General features: G+C 37.6%; 1 protein-coding gene across 2 annotated transcripts in view; it reads right to left on the minus strand.

Moving 5' to 3' along the window:
• Positions 1-20,634, minus strand: part of galnt2 (UDP-N-acetyl-alpha-D-galactosamine:polypeptide N-acetylgalactosaminyltransferase 2) — a 79,203-nt gene that overhangs the window by 33,836 nt on the left and 24,733 nt on the right. For both annotated transcript variants that reach the window (XM_084092981.1, XM_084092982.1), the window contains exons 2-3: positions 8,384-8,471; positions 4,541-4,694 (exon numbers count right to left, since the gene is read on the minus strand). In XM_084092981.1, coding sequence (XP_083949107.1) covers positions 4,541-4,694; positions 8,384-8,471 — 242 coding nt within the window. The remainder of the gene's footprint in view (positions 1-4,540; positions 4,695-8,383; positions 8,472-20,634) is intronic.

The following is a 20,634-nucleotide window of genomic DNA, read 5'->3' on the forward strand; positions in this document are numbered from 1 at the left end:
TATAATAATATTATGAATGAACCATCTTAGGCTGACTCGAGATACATAAAAAAAGCAAAACTGCAAAGTCGCATTTGACAGCAAGTGGACTTTTAAAGGTAATAATGAGTGAATTTAGCATGCTCTTTCAATCGGCAAGATAGGAATAACATGGATGGAACTTTCTTGGCAAGGAGGATAGTATGCATCACAGTCAGGTACAAGGGAGAAGGCTACTAACATTAGGTCAGACAAAAAGTTTTATTTTTGCAACTTGTATATTGACCTGTTAATAGCAATTTGTTGTGGAATATGTGCCGATCGGGTCCAACTTTCAAATAATAGACGGGTCCAGGTCTGTTCCGTGTAGCACATTTACGGGTCTCGTTGGGTTCAGGTACAAATTTTTGGACCCATGTAGACCTCTACCCTCAAGTCTCTCATCTTGCTCAAAAACACATTACATAGTATTTAATTTCAACATTTACTCTGCCCATCAAGACCCATGTTAGGAACTGGAATGAATGAAAATAATTCATGTTTTTCCAATGCAAAAAAAACTTGAAGCGGCGCTGTGCAGTCCGATTGGTGAATGATATTAAAGTACTACGAGAGCAATTCGAAAGTATTTTTTGCTCTCTAATTACTCTCGCGCAGTAACGTGCGGTGAAATCTTGTCATGGGTAGGCTGTGACCTATCAATGTGGCATATGTTCATATATTCATTCAGTTAATGTAGCAACCCAAGTTCATATCAGGCATCATCACATCGCTGCCTGCATACAGCAAAGTCATATGTGAGGCTAATGCACAATCAAATCTAATAGTCAAATTAATGGACACATCTATCTTATGATAGATAGGCCTATATATTATACAACAAACAAATGTTTTGTGCGGGACACAGTAAGAGAGGGAGGCGGCGCGGTGTCAGCGAACCGACAAGCAGCCTAGTCACTATTGTGTAGTTTGTATTAATTCCATGGTTCAAAAAATAATGTAAAGGTTAAATAATAATTCACTTAGATTTTATAAGAAGCAATTGCGACTTTATTTCACACAATTCTGACTTTATATCTTGCAATTCTGACTTTATAACATGCAATTGCGACTTTATTTCACGCAATTCTGACTTTATATCACGCAATTCTGACTTTATTTCACGCAATTCTGACTTTATTTCACGCAATTCTGAGAAATAATGACAGAATTGCGAAATGTAAACTCGCAATTGTGAGATAAAAAGTCGCAATTATCTTTTAAAATGTTTTATTCTGTGGCGGAAACAAGCTTCCATACCTCCTGGCCTCTTCCTCCCATCCATCCTCCCTGACGCATAGCTACCGGGCCGGCCCAGCTATCGGTAGGCGCCGGCGGTGCCGTGGTAGTTACCTGAGAAAACGTTTTGGAAAAGACGGGCTATGGACCCAACCAACTCTATAGGAGGGGAGGGGAGAACTCCCTCACATGGTACAACCTATGCAGAGGCTGCGCGCTGCGGTGTCAGAATGCGGAACGTGTGTAGCCTAATGTAACTAACGTGACAAATGTGAAAAAACAAAAATCCTCGACCGGCCCAAAAGTGAAGCGGCCCACCGGGAATTCTCCCGTTTACCCACCCCGGGCCTGTTGACAGCCAACGCTAGGCGCCGCTAGATCGGGAAGCGCGGATTGAGTGAGAGCGAGTGGATCACGTGACATGAAGCAAGCTCGGTCTCTGCCTCGTTGGCCCTGTCCCAAATGGCACACTCCGGACTTGTGGACTTCCTCAGAGTCCGCACTTTGGTGACGTCATGTAGTGCAGACCTATAGGGCCCTTGGCGCGAGTCCACGAGGGCGCATTGAGAGGTATTTTTGGGACAGACTCGATCGGCACGCCGGAAATAACGGCCTGGTTGTTGTTGGACAGGAGAAATCACATTTTTGCGCTCTGATGTCTTATCTCCATGTCAACTACACATCCTAATTTTACAGTTCTATATTTTGATATTGTGCATATCACCTGGGCATTAAACAATAGATATATCATGCTTATTTAAATGATGTATACAGTTGTACATAATAATAGGCTACATAATGTTCCATTTGAACTAAGATTACAATTTTAAAACATAATTTAAACATAATTTTTTCAATTTACAGGTGTCAATATTCATACTATGTTTACATATGACTCAGTAAAGCCCTGACATTCGGTACTATTTATTTAATGAATCATAACACGATCGTATTATTAAACACGCTATTATTATGTTTGAGACATCAACCACTGGTCGATGACCATAATGTTTGTATAAACTGTAGGTAACAACTGGTAAAATGTACATTTAGGTCATAAAAACCGTAATATTTTCTTCTCAGCCATGTCAACAATTATCAGTCAGTGAAATCTCCTCCCATCTGTTGTCTGATTGGCCTTTCGCAAGGATTCCTGGGTAGTTAAAGTGCGTGGAGCCTGCTTCTATGCGGGCTTCGCGGAAGACCGCTTCAAGGGTACAAAGGGGGCGCTGCTGAGCACACTTCAGAGCGGTAAAATGCTGAATGGGACGGCCTACGGACTCGTAGACTCAGCGAGCACGCGCAATTCAAGTCCACGAGACCGAAAGTCCGCATGAAGTGCGCCATTTGGGACAGGGCCAATGTTGATAATTCAAGACAGCATGAGAACTGACTGCGCATGCGCAAACCTACGTAAACTACGTTCTATGGACCAAAGAGGCACTGCTAACCTCTGCCTCAATGGCCATGGCCTTGAATTTCCTGCATGAAACAATGGTTTTAGGAGCAAACAATGGCAAAATGAGTATATTATATGTGTATTCCTGAAAATTTTTGTTACAAAAATTAATATTTGGAATAAAATAAATGCAATTAATAATGTGGTGAATTAATAAAGTTCTTGGAATTAATAAATGTAATGTCAACATTTCCTTTGGTGAGGCACTGCCTACCCTGACCGCACGTCCCTGCTCTCGCGGTACTTTGATGTCATACACTGATCGGTCAGCACAGCGCCGCTTCAAGTCGACACACCTAGACTGTAATACTGAGCCGCGAAGTGGACGAAAGAACAAAAGTTCTTGGACCAGAAGACTTGGAAAGTGAACTAATCATTTCTGTTTCCGTCAAAGACTGCATAGCTTCAGCCTATGGCGATGTCACGTGACAAAAGAACGAATGACTTGGACCAGAAGTCTTGGGAAGTGAACTAATCATTTCTGTTTCTTGCACAGATTACAGAGCCTATGTGGCTGTCACGAAATAATGAATTAATTTCTGTCTCTCATAATTTGGCTGGAGACGTTTTGGGGGAATTTGGCTTAATTAAAAATCTGCTGAAATGAACGAAAGCTGAATGAGATTAAAAGAGTCAGTAAAATGATCCGAACTTCCCATCACTAATGAACTGAACAAGAAACAAATTATGAAAGTCAAAATCTGCTAATGGGTAATACTGAAAAAAACAGTTTGAAAGAAGTTCTAAAAAGTGATTTTTCACAATTATTTAAAACAGGATCTGCATTTTCATTGATTTAAATAAAATATTTATATTATAAGAGAGAATTTATAAACAACACTGTGCATCAAAACCACTCCTTTCCTGGTGTAAAAAACAAAACAACTTGATTTTCAATGTTAATTAATTTGCGACAGCTGAATGCAACATTTTTGACAAGATGTAATTTAAGACACAAAATAAACTTCATCCAGTCAAATAAGTATAATAAACCACGCACTACATTTTATTATTATCCAAAAATCAACGCACGTTATTACGTCCACCAAAAGGCTGACTGTCGAACTAAAGAACTAAAAACCTTGATACACACACTCATGGCAATCAATCACTTCACCAAATACTTGCCGGCAAAGAAATAAATAACTACCTTCCGATCCATCGGTTTTAAAATCCACACCATTTGAATATCACGACATTGATGTCTGTCAAAAAAAATAACATGCACAATATATTGGCATTTACGAGAAGCAAAGGTCCAGCGAGTACACGAATATCCTGGAAAAACCCACAATCATTCCGAGAAACATCACATGATTCCGAGAAGAGGGAGAAAACAGCGGCCTAAGGCTTCAACATGCTGTCTGTCAGAGATAATAACGTACTTAATACATAGACTCTAATAAGCATAGATTCGAGAACTTCACAGGTGATTTTTATTAAAATGTAGTTTGATCACTATCTTCTCAGTTGTTTAAAAGATTAAGGGTACGTTTACATGACAACGATGTACTAAAAACTAAAACAAAAATTAATTTGCGTTTTTTCGCATACAGAAGACAACGTTGTCAAAACTAACCCCGTTCACACGGATCCTCGAAACAGATTAAAAAACGCTGTATTATGCTGCCAGGCCAGTAGTTGCCGATGTCTCTTTGAAACACACAAAAGGTTTTCCATTTTTAGTTGAAACTGTGTAGTGTAAACAGCTCCTAAGGCAATTATCAAAGTTTGATAAAATTAAATTTTCAAATAAAAGATGATACATTTTAAAAGATTTTGACTCATTTCTTGAGTTGAGCTAAAGCGTTGACTGGAACTTACTGGTCATGTCTGGTGTCAGGGACACTGCGGTCCATTCTGAGTTTGTCACTCTCAACCTGGTTGAACTTGTTGCGGGCGTATGGATCCTGCCCTGGCCTCACCGCAGTTGCTCCCACGTACAGGTCCTGGTCAAAGTCCTGCCACCTAACCTTCCCTGAAAAATGTGGCAAACAGATGATTAAACGGATGTCAGATGATCTTTGCAAAAAAAAAAAAAAAAAAGTTTGTTTTTATGGCAATTTCCATTAGAAAAAAGCTTATTTTTACCCAGTGCGCACATAAATCAAATACTGTGGATTGATTACTATAACATACAGATAGGCTACTTTCCACCTGAACAACTCTGGAACTATCAATTTGTCAGTACGTAGATGTCCGAAGACACCAATATCACTCAAGACATCATGCTTGTCATTTACCAAGGACAAATTTGCACACTATAATCAAGAACAAAAGTATATTGTGCATTTCTGAATGAAATACTCATGCTTCTCAGAATCGTCTCTTTTAGCCAAGACCAAAAAAAAACAATGCACTGCTGCCCATTATTACATTATAAATCACAGTTGCCCAAAAGAACGTGAAAGGAGCTGGCTAGACATCTTTAGTTGATTACAACCCAGGTGAATCTGTCAAAGACGACATTTGCCAAATGATAATATATGAGGATATTTGCCAAATGGAGCAATTCCATAACGGTCTGCTTTAAATTATTTCCCAACCACAAGCTCAGCTTTTCCTCTTGAAAAAAAAAAGAAAAAAAGAAAAGTGTTATTTTTCCATTTTGATGTCAGTCAATAACATGGCAGCAGTGGTAGCTAACAGACCGTGTTGACATTGAGTTAAATGGCAGAGATGGCTAGGATGATACTTAGACCTCAGAAACATGTGGCAGAATTCGATTATGTTATCTATCATTACAAAAGGCTATAAGCAATTAATTTAGCGGGGCTCTGGCAGACATCTTCTGCATTATAATTAGGCCAACCTGCTTGAGAATTACATGCCACCGATGCCAGCTCTCCGGCAGAGTGCTACCATCGATTCAGAGGCCAAGAAGACCACTGCCACGGGAGTTGTTAATGAACAAGGGAAAATGCTTCAAATTAGGAGCAGGACCAAAAGGAAAAGATAATGGTCTGCAAGTATTTACCACTTCATTATACACTACTACACCATAAACCATGTTTCTATCATGTTCATGTCTATACACATCTTGTAGTTTCATGTATGATTTTATAAAGCTGAAACAAGAATAGAATAGACAAATAAAAAATAAAAAGCCTAATAATGTAATTTAAAAAGATATAAATGACCATCATCATCATTATTAATAATAATAAAAAAGCCTGTTTTTTAATATTTTAAGTTTTTAACATTATATATACACAAAGGAATATGTACAAAACAACAACGATAACTTTTTTAATGAAAAGAACAAAAAAAAGTGAACTAACAAAGAATTCAGCTTAATTCTTCCTGTAACAATTTTTTCAAACACTAAGTAAAGTTATGCAAAAGTTAGGCCGCACAGTTTGAAATAAACGATGCAAGTCCCCCCCCCCCACCCCACCAAAAGAATGTATACCTTTGTCTTTTTAACTAGTCAACACATCACATTGTTCCGGACCAGAAAGATGCCCACAGAAAGCTAAAGTATCAGCGTCTGGCATCTCCGATACAATGCATAACACCGCTGAAAGCTCAACGAAAACAGCCAGAAAAAACACAAACTCTCCTTGTGCGAGGTCGCTAGCTCGTCCCACAGCAGAGAACTGTAGGGGCTGTCATCAGACTAATTAGATGCTCAAAGTAGAACAGAGCGTCTCAGCTGCGACCTACACACTTCACTTGACACTGCAAGATTCGAGACAAAGTGCTCTCCGACACACAGCATGCACTCATAGACAGGGAGTAAGCTTTCCAGGACTTTCCAGGCTGAAATACTATACAGCAAAATTATCTATATAGCACATACTTCATGCATGACTGCAAAATATTATACATTTATTATTACTAAAAATTATGAGGACCTTCTTAGATCTCCATGACTCAATTAGTGCACCAAAAAAGCATTATAAATAAATATGTTCATGATATGTTTTTAAAAAGAAAAAAGAAAAAAAAACTTCTGTCAGAAGGTCATTCATATTTGGAACTCAGAAACACTAATGTAAAGCTGGTGACTCATTCAGTTCTTAAAGGGTTAGTTCACCCAAAAATGAAAATTCTGTCAGTAATTACTCACCCTAATGTTGTTCCTTCCAACCCCGTAAGACTTTCATTCATCTTCGGAACACAAATTAAGATATTTTTGATTAAATCTGAGAGCTGGATCACTCCTCCATAGGCTTCTATGGGATCGAAACTTGCCAGCCCAGAAAAGTTAGTAAAGAAAGACATCGTTAAAATAGTCCAAGTGACTACAGTGGCTCAAATATTAGTTTATCAAGCGGTGAGAATACTTTTTGTGCGAAAAATAAATAAATAAATAAATAAATAAATAACGACTATTCAACTATTCATTTTCTTCTGTGTGGGCCTCTGAGTGAGTTCACGTAGTGTAACAGCGCAGCGCTTCTGGGTTGTACGTCAGAACGTAGGCTCACTATTGGCCGACGCTGGTCATGTGTGTGATGCGTGAGCCTACGTGGTGTAACACTACTTCATTTATTCAATTTTATTTTGTTTGTTCACTAAATGTGAAATGCCTCATTCAGCAAATAAATTCTGTGTTTGGAAAAAAAATTTGATTAGCTGGGACAACATTTGGGGAAATTCTTTTGGTCTAAGATGAGTTTATGTAGTTCACTGATTCACATTTCTTACTATTTGTGACTCAGAGGCCACATAAAATGGAAAATATGTAGTTCCGTTTTTTCTTTTACAATGCATCTGAATCATGGACTGAATCAACAATTCTTAGCAAACCAGTTCAGATGACTCTCTGAGCTACAGGTTATTATTGCAAAGAATAGTATAAAAATAATTTTAAAAGCAAAATTCAAAAATGAAAATTGTATTGTTAATTGTTTAGCAAGTTGTTATGTCCATGTTCTACAAAAGGAAGAAAAATCAAGTGGGAACAACATAAGGGTGAGCAGATGGCAATTTTTAAACTTAATTATTACAAATGAAAGCAGGTACTCCCTATGTGAATGTTCAGCTCTGTGGAAATCTTTTGGGTGACCTAAATTACAGTAGTAACACAGGGAGACAAGAAACTATGCTGACGATTCCCTGAAACAGTGCCTGGGGGAGAACTGCAGCGGACAGGAAACATAATGTATGGCATGCAATGACACATGAATGTAATCTGATGTTTGACAAATTTAATAGAACAGCTCTCCGTGGACCTCAGTTCCAGAGCGATTGCATGCCACAGAAACTAACGAACTAATTAAATAATGCACTCACAGTCACAACCCTACTACAATACTGCTTTTAAATTCAGGAAGTCTACAAAAAGCATATCATATCTTAATGTATTAAGCAGGCCAGTTCAGTTGGATCGCAATGAAGTACATTTCCAAAAGGGAATAAAGTCAAGACACCAATTTCTTGTCTTCTGCCAGTAATACAGCCACACTCAAATCACTCTCATGCATTTTTAAGTGCCTTCAAGTGAGATTTTCTACACCTACATCCACAAATAACCTCAGGTTAAGTCCTGTTTATGGGAGAAGAAAAACCTAATGCCCTGTTTTGTGCAAGCTGTTCATTAAAGTCCATCTTTGAGCGTTTCCCTGAGAAACGCTCCATTATTCATTTTGGGACGGAAAAAGAAAACTCTAATCCTGACATGAGCTGATTATGCACATGGGTTGTCAGGTTAGCTCTTACCTGGAGGAAGAGTCTCTAGGCTGTGGGCTTTGTCATCTGCATTGCTGTGTGATTGAATTCTGTTTGAATTAATGCCACTCCAGTCATCCTGCCAACGAGAATAACAGATCATGAGCATAAAGTCATATTGTGCAGGTTAAAATAGTAATTGAACCAAACAAAAGAAATATATGCAAGCAGTTACGGTCATTGTAGTAAGTCAGTGGTACTATAGTAAAACATTCATAAAACAGTAATAGTACACTGGCTCTGAAATTTTTCTTAATGCAGATTCCAAGAGGAGTGAAAAATAACTTTTTGCCAAACCTAAAAACTCAAATGTATTCTCCATTGTATTAAGTCCAATAATAATAATTAAGTTCATTTTCTAGTTGCTGTAGTAACCACAGATTCCATGACCAGAAGCCTGTGTTGTTCTGCATATCTCTCTCCTCCTGTTGAGTTTGATCAGATCCAATCATTTTCAAGGGAATTCTAGCAGCATATTATCAAACGAAATGCTGAAAAAAAAAAAAAATCTCTCAATCTTTTTAAAAACTGTTGACAGCTATACAGAAATTCAAAAGAACTAGGCCTAACTGATGGTTTGATATCCAAACAGATAACAATGATGGACATATAAATGAAAAGAAAGGACAGCAATTGTTTTATATGACCACACTCATCTACAGTAATTATTATTCATTATATAACAAAAAAAAAAAATACAAAAAAAAAAACCCTTACCTATACCAAGCCTTTTCACAGTATCAGTAGTATACCAAACACAAACTAAAACATTTTTACCTCAAATCAAAATAATATTTCCATAAGCATATTGTATTGCTATGGCATCTAAATAGGTTAATGACATTCTACTAAAATTGGTACCCACTACTGACAGTTTGGTATTGTGATAAGCAAATAGACCATGAATGCAAGAAGAAAGTCTGAGCAGACATTATCATTTCCACAAAACCAGGGCAAAACAAGGCCCAGAGCAATAAGAAAGCTGGTGAAGATTACCCAATCTACAGGAGGCTTGGCATCAACAAAACAGTCATCTTGAGAGCCACCTCCCTTGATAACAAATGTCGGAAAATATGGGTATTCTGTCAATTGTGTCAAGGCCAAGCCCATGAGTAACAAACAACCATGCAACAAAACACAGAGCTAGTAATAATTCACACCCAACCCTCTGCCAAGGTTAGCAGTAAATAAATGTGCCGTCTGGACAGGCAGGGCCGATTGAGCTAGCGGAGCCACTTCCAAAGCTTATTTGGACAAGCATCTGGTCAACAAGCCCAGGAAAACATGACTCTGAGGATCAAAACCACAAATGTTCCACTGTAAAAAAAAATAATCACTTATTACCACTAAACTTCCTTTAGAGTGTTAGTGCCTCAATTGAACATGTCAGCATTGAGCAGCTAATAGATAATAAACCCTCATAAAAACAAAAAGATATCAACTATCCAATGTCAAAATGGTTAGAGCCATAGACATGGATCAATGATTTTAAACCAAATACTGTTAGAATTGTAACTGGATTCCGAGTGCTACAATAACTCAAATCATCACGACACCTTTGTTGAATATTGTTTGAGATTGTGATTCATGTTAGGGAATTCTGGCTCTTGGGACAAAAGGGTGAGGGAGCAGGTGTGAGAGAACGCTGAGATCAGAGGAACGTCCAGCCAAGCTTCACGAAGCTTCCCCTCAACAGCTGGTCTTCTACAGACCACGACTTATTACGAGCTATTAGCAGCGACATGCCAGATAAGCAAGCTTAGTGTTCAGAGCACATTAAATTTGCAATCTATGTCCATTCATCATTTCATGTTGTAAGGGGTTCAGTCTTTACATTTCGGTGTCCCAATACCAAATTATATATATATTCCGGTTAAATATTCATGGCACAGATCCTTTCTGAAGTAACAAACCATTTACAATGTTCCTTCTCATCTGTATCCAAGTATTAAAGTCAGTCATACATTTCTGCTGATATTCAGTTCATTGGGGTGCTGGGTGCTGGACAACTTCTGGTAACCGTTGCAAAACCTCAAACTAAATAATAAAAGAGCTCTAAATATTTAGTTTGACCTCAATTTAGTATGACAGTAGTTTTGTTTAAAGGTTAAGCACTTTTTCACAGTAAAAAAAAAAAAAAAAAAAAAGTCAAATTAAAATGAATGCATCCTTTGAAATGTGAGAAACCCAATTGACCCATTTTTGGTCAATTCACTGGTTACCATATTTAAACTCCAATCTGCTATGACAACAAGATCATTGCTATAAAGTAAATTCAAGAAAAGGTAGCATCATCAATCATTAAAACATTATTCAAATACTTTCGGCAAAATGGAGAAGACGGCATCTCGGTGAGTAACGTTTCTTGCGCAAGCGACCGCTGTCATCGGCAGCTGCCGGGAAGGCGTAAAAGAAACAATTCACTTCAGCACAAAATAAAAGGACTATTTTATCCCTTCATTACTGTGTGTTACAGAGTGGAACAAATGAATTTCCACAGTGCTGTGTTACGACAGGAGCAGGCCACACACTCGCAATCCATGGTTGGGTGTCAAAACAAATCAAAAACAATTTTCATCACAGCTCAATGCACAACGTCATGCATTTGGACAAACCCATATGTGTGGGCTAAATATTCAATGCGGTAAAAACTGTTTCTATCACAAATATCGCTTGACACTTCTTGAAATAATCTAATCAAGTCTACTTTGTGATGCCGAGACAGGAAGAGTGAAGCAGACATCGTTCATTCCCATCAAAATGTAATCTATTTAGAGAGGGAATCAGTTCATTACTTCAACCACTGACTATCGGGTGGGAAGCTGATTGATGGCACAGGTGAGGATAGATTTAATGCACGCTACATTCTGGCATATTGCTCTGAGCAGATCTTAATGTCTGTCTATATTCAGCTTGGTTTTCACTGCATGATTGTACAGAGCTAGTCAACATCATGTAGCCACATTATTCATCCAAAAATAAAAATTCAGTCATCATTTACTCACCATCATGCTGTTCCAAACTTACTTCTGTAGAACCCCAAAGGTACATTTTTGAAGAATATCCTGGCCCCAGCTTTCAATTTAACATAAGTGAATGAAGACTGGGGATGTCAAGCTTCAAAATGACAAAAAAAATGCCGTTTGACATCTGCTGTATGGCTTCAAAACACTTGGAATATGGAACAAGTCAAAATTCCATGGTGCTTTTTTGTCATTCTACAGCTTGACATGAGGTTGAGTAAATATTAATGAAGGAATTTTCATTTTTGGGTAAACTAATCCTTTCAATTAGTTTATACTGGTGTATTTAAAAAAACAACAAGAATAAAAACTAAAAGTGCTTTCGCATTATAAAGCAGGCTCTGTAATGGACAAATGGCTGTAAATATTTGTAATGGTAATACTGAAAAGTCCAAACACATTTGACTGCTTGAGCCATCCAACAGCTCCAGACCTAAACTGTTGTTTTTGTGGCAAAGGGGTTTGCTCTGTTTTTTTTCTGTCAAGCTGTGCCATTCCGTCAAATGTCTAAGTGTGTGTGCGCCTTTGCATTCAGACTACCACTTACCACCTGACACGGCAACTCACAGATGGAAAAACTCGGCGAGTTCAGCCTCACCTGCTGTCTAAGGAGAGCATTATTCAACCCCATCACACCCAGAAATCAGAATTCATGCTGTGAACTGGGGAACGAAATGGCCTCTGACTCCAAGCAGGTGACACAGAGCTTAATTCAAAATTCAGTTTGATCAGTGATGGGAAACGTAAATCAAAGAGTTGACGGCTGAATCGAATTTATTCTAAGAGTGTGTTATATCTCCAAGATCTAAAGGATGAACGTCAAATTTAATAACGGGACTAAAAATGAAATGTTTTGTAATGCATCCACCATTTTAGAACTTCAATCTCTTACATGTTTAATAAACAGGGTGGTATTTTTAAATCATCAGTCTGCAAAATAAACCAAAATGAAAGCGGATTTAATTAGCCATTTTATTTCCATGAAATGAAAGGATTACTCGATTAAATCTGTATTAAAACCAATTAAAAATGAATGAACAAAACTAAGTTAAATCAGAAAAGTGTTCCAGTTTCAATTATTTTGTTTAATATACAGTAGTCAACATTTCAAGTGGATCAAAACCTTTCATACATTAATTTTGAACAATACCCGATCTCGTCTTAGGACAATGTTTGATTAATTTATTTGATCCACTTCAAATGTTGACTACTGTAATTCAATCATACTAAATAATTGAATCTGGCACATGTTTTCCAAATGCCCCAAAAAATCTCTTTTGTGGTACAAGTCTGCGCCATTTCAACTTCATTTTTAAAAAATTGTTCCAACACACTTCCCACAATCTTGGACACTGAGACACAAACTTCAGCAGAGCACTCTGTCCTCCAAGGATTTTCTAAATGTATTGTCTCCATAGGTAGTCCTTTATCACATTTGATGCAAAAAAAGTGGGGGGAAAAGTGCAGCACTGACTGCATGATGCCTTTTATCAGGGAAAAATCTACCCGTTGCATAAAGCACCCAAATAATGTAATTTGTGTATTTAATATCCTGTATTTAAGAATCCTATGGTGCCTGAAATACTCACTCATTAAATCAGCAGTGCACCAACCCCATGATTCTTTGATTAAGAGAAAGTTCAAAAGAACAGCATTTTAAAATAGAAATCTTTTGTAACATAAAAGTTTTTACTGTTCATAAAAATATGAATGCCTTACTGATCCCCAAACTCTTGAACGGTATTATGTGTCACAGTCAGGCCCCCTTAGAGACCACACAAGCACTCTGACTCCAACCAAGGTGTGTTCCTAAGGTGTGTTGCCTTTGAAATACAAACAGAAACTACATCAATGACTCTTTAATGACTCAGAGATTTAAACTATTTATAAAGCACACACGGCTCATCATTTCTAGCCAAATGTTTATTTTATCATTAAATGGACCTTCAAAGATGACCAGCTGTCGTCCCTGGATTCAACATGACTTACTCTTCACTCAACAGTTTTCCTCATGAAACTTTTGAAGCTCTTATTGTACTTACAAGATTTTTCCATTTTGCTTATGTTGTACGGTTATAAATGCATTAAGCTTAATGGTGAGAGCGCTGGCTCTCTGTTTGGTGCATAGTATAGTACACTATTCTTACTCTGCTAATTACGTAATATTTGAACTAGGGGTGTCGCAATATACCGGTACTGGTTATAACCATAATATTTCAAATAAATAGTATGATAATATGACACGGAAATAAATAAGTGCAAGTATATGGTTGACATCCCAACGTACAGATCAACAGTGAGCGCAAAGGGGGCCAAAACCACCAACCTGTTCACCCACCTCCGCCGCCATTATCTTGCAGATTTGGCCACTGTACAGAAATAAAAGTTACTATTTTTTGCTAGTCCTGAAACAGGAAAATGTTACATTAACATGTTAACTGCTGACACCTTTCTGTGTTTTATTATATTTACATCCCTCTGGGCCTTTTAGTCCAAAAATGTGCTTACTCAGATTAAAAACTCATGGATTATCATATGTTTACTTCAAATATCTTTAGAGGGCAGTATTTATTTCCATTTTTACACAAAATAAGGCGATGAGAGGATTATGGAAAGCTAAACTCTCACATGTAATTCTCGACGCCATATGTCATCCTCATGCAGAAAGTCCACAAGTGAGATTCATAAGAGTAATAAAACTTGACGTAGCAGGAAATAACTAATATGGACTTTGGCTGCATTTAACTCCACTTTTAGACGTACACTCACAAAAGTCCCACAAAAGTCCCGCCATTTTGAAGTGCGTTCAACTTCGTCAAGTGGGTGAGGGAAGTTTATTTGGACAGACCCTCGAACCCTCGATTCTTTAATGTCCGCACTTTCGTGACGTAATGCCGCTTTGACAGTCGGGAAGAAGTCTGCTGCGGACCTCGCATCAGTGCGGGCTCAGCAAAAGTGTGCATCGAGTGCGCATATCGACCGCAAAGGGGGCGCTCGCGAGCACCCTTCTGAGGCCTAAAATGACAAATTGGACACTCTACGGTCTCATGGACACGAGCACGCGGCAGCCATTGCAAGTCCACAAGACCGAAAGTGCAAATGAAGTGTGCCATTTGGGACAGGGCCATAGTCTACTCATGTACACTTCAGGCAGATCCATGGACCACAATGCACCATGATTGTGATGTCACAGCATGTCAAGGCGCTTAATTAACCCCCACCCCACACAACTATGATATTGGAGTTTTGACATTTAACCGCATTATACTTGTAGCTCCTACATTTGTCCAATATAGTTTATTGTATTGTTAGCATTTTCGTTTGTGTAAATTTTTATATTTTCTCCAACATACATCCAGGCCTATAGAATGGTGCGTAACACAAATAAAATAAAAAACTGTAAATAATAAATCAGCTCCATTGCGGATTCCAGCGATCAAGGACTTAAGGTCTTCCATTTAAACACATCGCAAGAGTTCCGCCAGTAATGGGCAATCATGGAATGCAACTAATGATGTACAACCGAGTGAACGAGACAGAGAAGTTAGCAAGGGAAAGGCATAAAAGAATAGACTAAAACGCAGCCAGCTATCGCTGTAGCAGAATAAAACGCAGATAGAGACATTTTGACTGATTAAACATGGAGAATTAACACACCATTGTGACAGTATATGGTTTGTCTGTGTTCTATAATCCATCTCAAGTACTTTCATAAGGATAATATATTTTTATAATGCAATACAAATCAGTGAAAGAGTTTTGCATCATGCCAAGACAGACACTGCTGAAAAGCAGCAGTGATGGGCCGTATGATGGAGGTGGACAAAGTAACAACAGACTTCTCTCCTTTTCAGGGAATAAGGCTTGGGTTGCTTCATCTGAGTAAACTAACATTTTTACCATCTGTATGTTAAATCTTTGGATCTGAATTTGAAACTCTATCTTCCAAAATTTGCATCTTTGGAATGAGTCATGCTTTCTTGTTTGCTGAAGCCAACCTCACTTTTTGCATGCAGGCTGAAAAATTGGCAGTGAGGTCTAATGATTACATTGTGCTGGATTTACAACATTAGACTAGGTGTGGCGAAACTAAGGACAATAAAACAAAGAGCCCCAGACAGCAGTTCACCTCCTCCAGCTTACAATCAGAAATATGCAATAACACATTATGGACGAGATATAGCTGGAACAAAGGCAACTTAAACAGTCAAGTACGGGTATGTGCTGAAAGCTTAACCCAACAATTGCTCTCTGCTAGAGAAGAAAAAAAACCATCAGATTTACAGTTATTAACAGTTAGGGTCGGGATGTGCAAAACCACACATTTTCATGTTCACGTCATACCAAAAAACATTAAAAGTGCAATTCATACATGCAATAACTTTATACATCTGTTCATTATTGTATATGTTAATAATTTAAATTTATGTTCATTGTTACCCCTTTTCCACCAAAAAAAAAAAACTGGTTCGGAACTGGTGCTGGTTCAAAGTTAGTTAAACTTGCGAACCTTCTCAGAACCTGTTTGTTTTTCCACTGACTAGAGAGCCCAGCGAACGACATCGTTACGTCACTGTGTACGTTGCCATACGTCTTAGCTTTCGCCAACTTCAAGCATAACAATTACAATGGCGGACTACATCGTCTTTCTGTAAATGTTTCTCCTGGCTTTGCGATCCTATATTGGGGTCAGAAGAAGACGTTTAGAACACATTTGTGCTGCTCGTCTGGATTACTATAGACGGAGGTTACGTTCGAGAAGTAGTTCGACAATAACCCCGCCCCCAGCCCCCGACGTAAGCATGACGTGGTAAAAGAACGGTTCTAGTCCAGCAAAGAGTTGGTGCCGCTTTGGAACCAATTTTCCTGGCCGAGAACCGGTTCTTTGGCTGTCGAAACACAAAGAACTAGTTCGTGTGTAGGCACCGGCTCCGAACCGGCACCAGCACTGCCTTGGTGGAAAAGGGGTATGTGAGGAACATCGACATTGTCGGATAAAGTATTATATCAGGACAGTTGCATTACCCTGATATTTTTTGTAAAGAAAAAACCTAATTAAATGACTGAGATTTGTGTCAAGGTTGTTAATCTTATTTACAGACCTGCAAACTCACAAGAAGTGAAAAGGTGACATGTTTATGAATTAAACTGTTGTAGCTTTCTGGTGCACTCTGACAATAAAATAAAGGGAAAATACAACATTTGCTTCAATTAAAAAAACAAATAGGGAAAAGACAACATTTGCTTCAATTAAAAAAACAAATAAAAAAAAAAACATTTATTGACACTAAGCCTGGGCATTGACAACTTTCACAATTGGATTCGATTTTGATTTACAAGCTTGCGATTTGATTACCTTAGATTCAATATTGATTAATTGGGGATTCATTTAATCAGGTACAGTACATGGCAAATTTCCTCAAAGAAAAAATATATTTTAACTAATGCTGTAAACTGTAACAGGGAACCACAGTTAATACATCATTATAATATTAAGGTTCACTTCACCCTGATCATAATATCCATTTCCTGGAGGGTGAAAAACTAGGGCTGTGAAATGATTAATCGTGATTAATCGCATCCAAAATAAAAGTTTGTGTTCACATAATATATGTGTGTGTACTGTGCATAATTATTTTGTATATATAAATACACACACATGCATGTATATATTTAAGAAATATTTGCTTAAATATACTGTATATATAATTTGTATTATATATAAATGTAAATATTTTATGTATAAATAAAAAAAATTCTTAAATATATACATGCATGTGTGTGTATTTATATATACAAAATAATTATGCACAGTACACACATATATTATGTGAACACAAACTTTTATTTTGGATGCGATTAATCGTTTCACAGCCCTATGAAAAACATAAAATAAAATAAATCTACAAACCATGCATGCTCGCCAATCTACTAGTCATGTTGGATGTCATCCAATGAATGTTGGATGAATAGTCAACCATCGTGACCCCATCTCTAATTACAAGAATCGGTAAGATTTAGCTCACGTTAAATTAAGGTAAATGACCGTGTGTTCTCACTGCTTGGTACACTGGCGGAATGAGGAAAAAACATTAGCATGCTTCCTAGGGCTGGTATAACTAATGAAGAGCACCTGGTCTGAGCACAGAGGCTTTGAAGAGCCAAAACCTCTGTTCTCCCACCCACAGACAGCTCGCTAATCAAGCTCAGCATCACAGAATTACTGCAATTGCCTGCCAAGAGATCAACCACGGCACCCTCCGTGTGCTGACAGCCCATGGCCACAGCCTCATTCCCATCATCCCTCTGCAGGAGAGCCGCTCAGAACCTGTGAGTCGATTTGACCAAGACCTGTCAGGTTAGTGTGGCTGAATGAACGTTCATTTCTCCACACACAGAGCCTCCAAGAACACAAGACCCCAATTATGTTGCTAAAATGCCAGTGCTGATGAAGATTTGCACAGAGCAATCCAGACAATTCTGTTTGCTTAAGATTCAGAGCCACTGCTTGCAGAGTGCTAAGTGAAATGGAAGTGCTGAACTGGGAAAGTATCAAAAACATACTGAAAGAGAAAATTGTCTTCACGGTGGAACAATTAAGTGTCCTTCCGGAACCTCTACCAACTTGAGCCAGAATTTAACGAGACTCCCAGCATTGAACTATTCAATGTGACATACAGTACATGCTGGTGCAAGCCAATGAATAAACACATGGCGCTATACAACCTTACTGGCTCAACAATAAGGACGATGAAGTGGTCAGGTGGGCCATGAGTTACGAATTGTACTTGCCTGATATAACACACCACAATACAACAAAAAAATGAATATAATATTTATATTTAAATGTATTTTTATACTGTATGTGCCAGAAAAAACTTAAATAGGTTATAATACATCAAATGGCAAAAAGATTTTAATTTACAATAACAGGATCAATAACTACAAATTATTAAATTCATAAATAACACATTTAAGTTACAGTTCTGTTGATTAGCCCCTTACTCACAGTTGTGCTATTGAACAAAGCTGTTAACTTCAGGTTCATGAGGGGTTGGGTCTCAGCAAGCGGTCTACTGTAAATTGCTTCGGATGAAAAGAATTTGCTAAATGGCAACATCCTGCTCGTTTATAGTGTTGGTTTATGTTATGCAATCCAAGTAAACATGCAGCTAAAAACAAAACAAAATAAAGTTAGTTGCATTGGCCATTATGAATGCCAAAATTGACTATTTTATTTGTCATTAGAGGAACTATCACTTCTGCTACGCTTGTATATGGTCTCATTTCATAGAAAACCTTTAAAATGTTGACTTTTTTTTATTTGATCATGTTTTGAGGTTCTTATGTTAAAACACTACTGAGAAAACCCCCCAAAATTTGGCCCAGATGCAAAGCAATCAAAAGTTTTTTCCAGGAAGTGAAACCATGGTAGCCTTTTTATTAAAAATCCAAAAACCTCTCCAAATAGTAAAAGTGTTTTACTGAACAAAAGAACTACATACAGTATGTATGTCAATGCCACAAAGACATTATTGAATTTGAAAAAAATAAGAATATTTATAATTACACAGAATAAGTAACAAGTAATAAGATCTTGGTTGATAAGTGATATTTTTCCAGTGCGTAAATCAAGACCTGTCAATCTGAACGATCGCTCCAATCCAAGCGTGCTCCAGCTGTGAAACGGTGTCCGATTGGTTTCGACCGACACATCGTAGCTACTTATATACCCATATTGAGTTTACATTGGTTAATCTTTCAAATGACGTTAGAAAACACTGCGTCATCGTGATGCGATTAGATCCTGGAAGTCCTATAGCTTTAGCCAAGCAGCATGTCATGTCACTCCGTGAGGATTTTCTCAAGAATCCTCGCATCATGTTCATGTTATGTTGCATGTGGGCTTGTTTGAATTGGGACAACCTGCTCTAAATAAAGCTGTGCGACTTACTATGGTTCGTAAATGTTTTGTGAAGTTACAAAGCATGGCCTCATCTGTATACTGTTTGCACGGTTTGTGAGATCGACCAAATTTAGTGATAACCGGTCAGTCATAGAATGTGATTATCAGCTGATCAATTGGAACATGCCTAATTATAAGGCTGCAAAAACAGGCATGCTTTAAAATACAGTCCTTTCATAAATTTAGCCAACACAAAAGTTTCAGAAAAGAGCTTCAGAGACAGAAACAAAATAAGAGCCACAATTCTCTACAAGATTGTTTTATGGACAAAATAACCACTTACATCAAGCACATAAAAGGAAAGTGGAATCATACTGAAAGATAGATATATATAGACACACACAATTTCATGAAACGTTGAAAACGATACATAAGAGAGGCCTTACCTTTAGCTGATTGTGGGTGAAGATGATGCACTAATGGAGTTATGGCCAAAATTGTATTGTAGTCACTACTGAAGTAGTTCAGAATCATTAAAAAGTAATTGCTTGCTATATCCTCCATAAGACCCTGCAGTCAGACACAGTCACATGTTGCCACAATGGACTGCGACCAATAACTGAACTATTGCTGCCAGCAAAAACTCTGAGAACAGAGCAAAAAGATCAAGATTTATGAGGAAAAGCAACTCCGAACAAAAAGAACCACAGGCTATTGGAAATAATATTGTTGCGCACAGCAATAATAAAACGATACGTCGCTCCTTTAGCAAAAAATCGTTTAGCTCACATTTTTAACAATTCAAATATGAAAGATACTAATTTACATAGAATCGCTTGCACTTCTCATATCAAATCCAATTAAGGCAATTTACAGAGATCTTTATTATTTCACCATACAATTTCCTTTAATACCCTTAGCAGAAAATCTCTTCCAGCAAAATAATAGTACTGATAAGCTTTTTGCGTTTCTTTTTAATTTTATGTAGCCTATATGACAGACTTGCGCTGCACATTTTGCACTTAACTGAAAACAATTATGACGATGATCTGAAGTGTCTCAGCTGAAGGAAATAATCCATTATTTATCGGCTTTAACAGATTGGACAAATTTTCTTATTGGGCCAATAACGATTAGGGCTGGAACTAACGATTATTCTTCCAACCAATTAATCTATCGATTAATTTTTCAGATTAATCAATTTATTTATGGTTAATCTATTGTTTATTTCCTGAATAGTCGATTAATCCTTTGGTTCATTTACCAATAAATAATAACTGTAACTAATCCATGTATGAATTTTTACCTAATGA

The sequence above is a fragment of the Abramis brama genome (genome assembly GCF_963993115.1).
Source record: "Abramis brama genome assembly, chromosome: 19".
NCBI lineage: Eukaryota > Metazoa > Chordata > Actinopteri > Cypriniformes > Leuciscidae > Abramis > Abramis brama.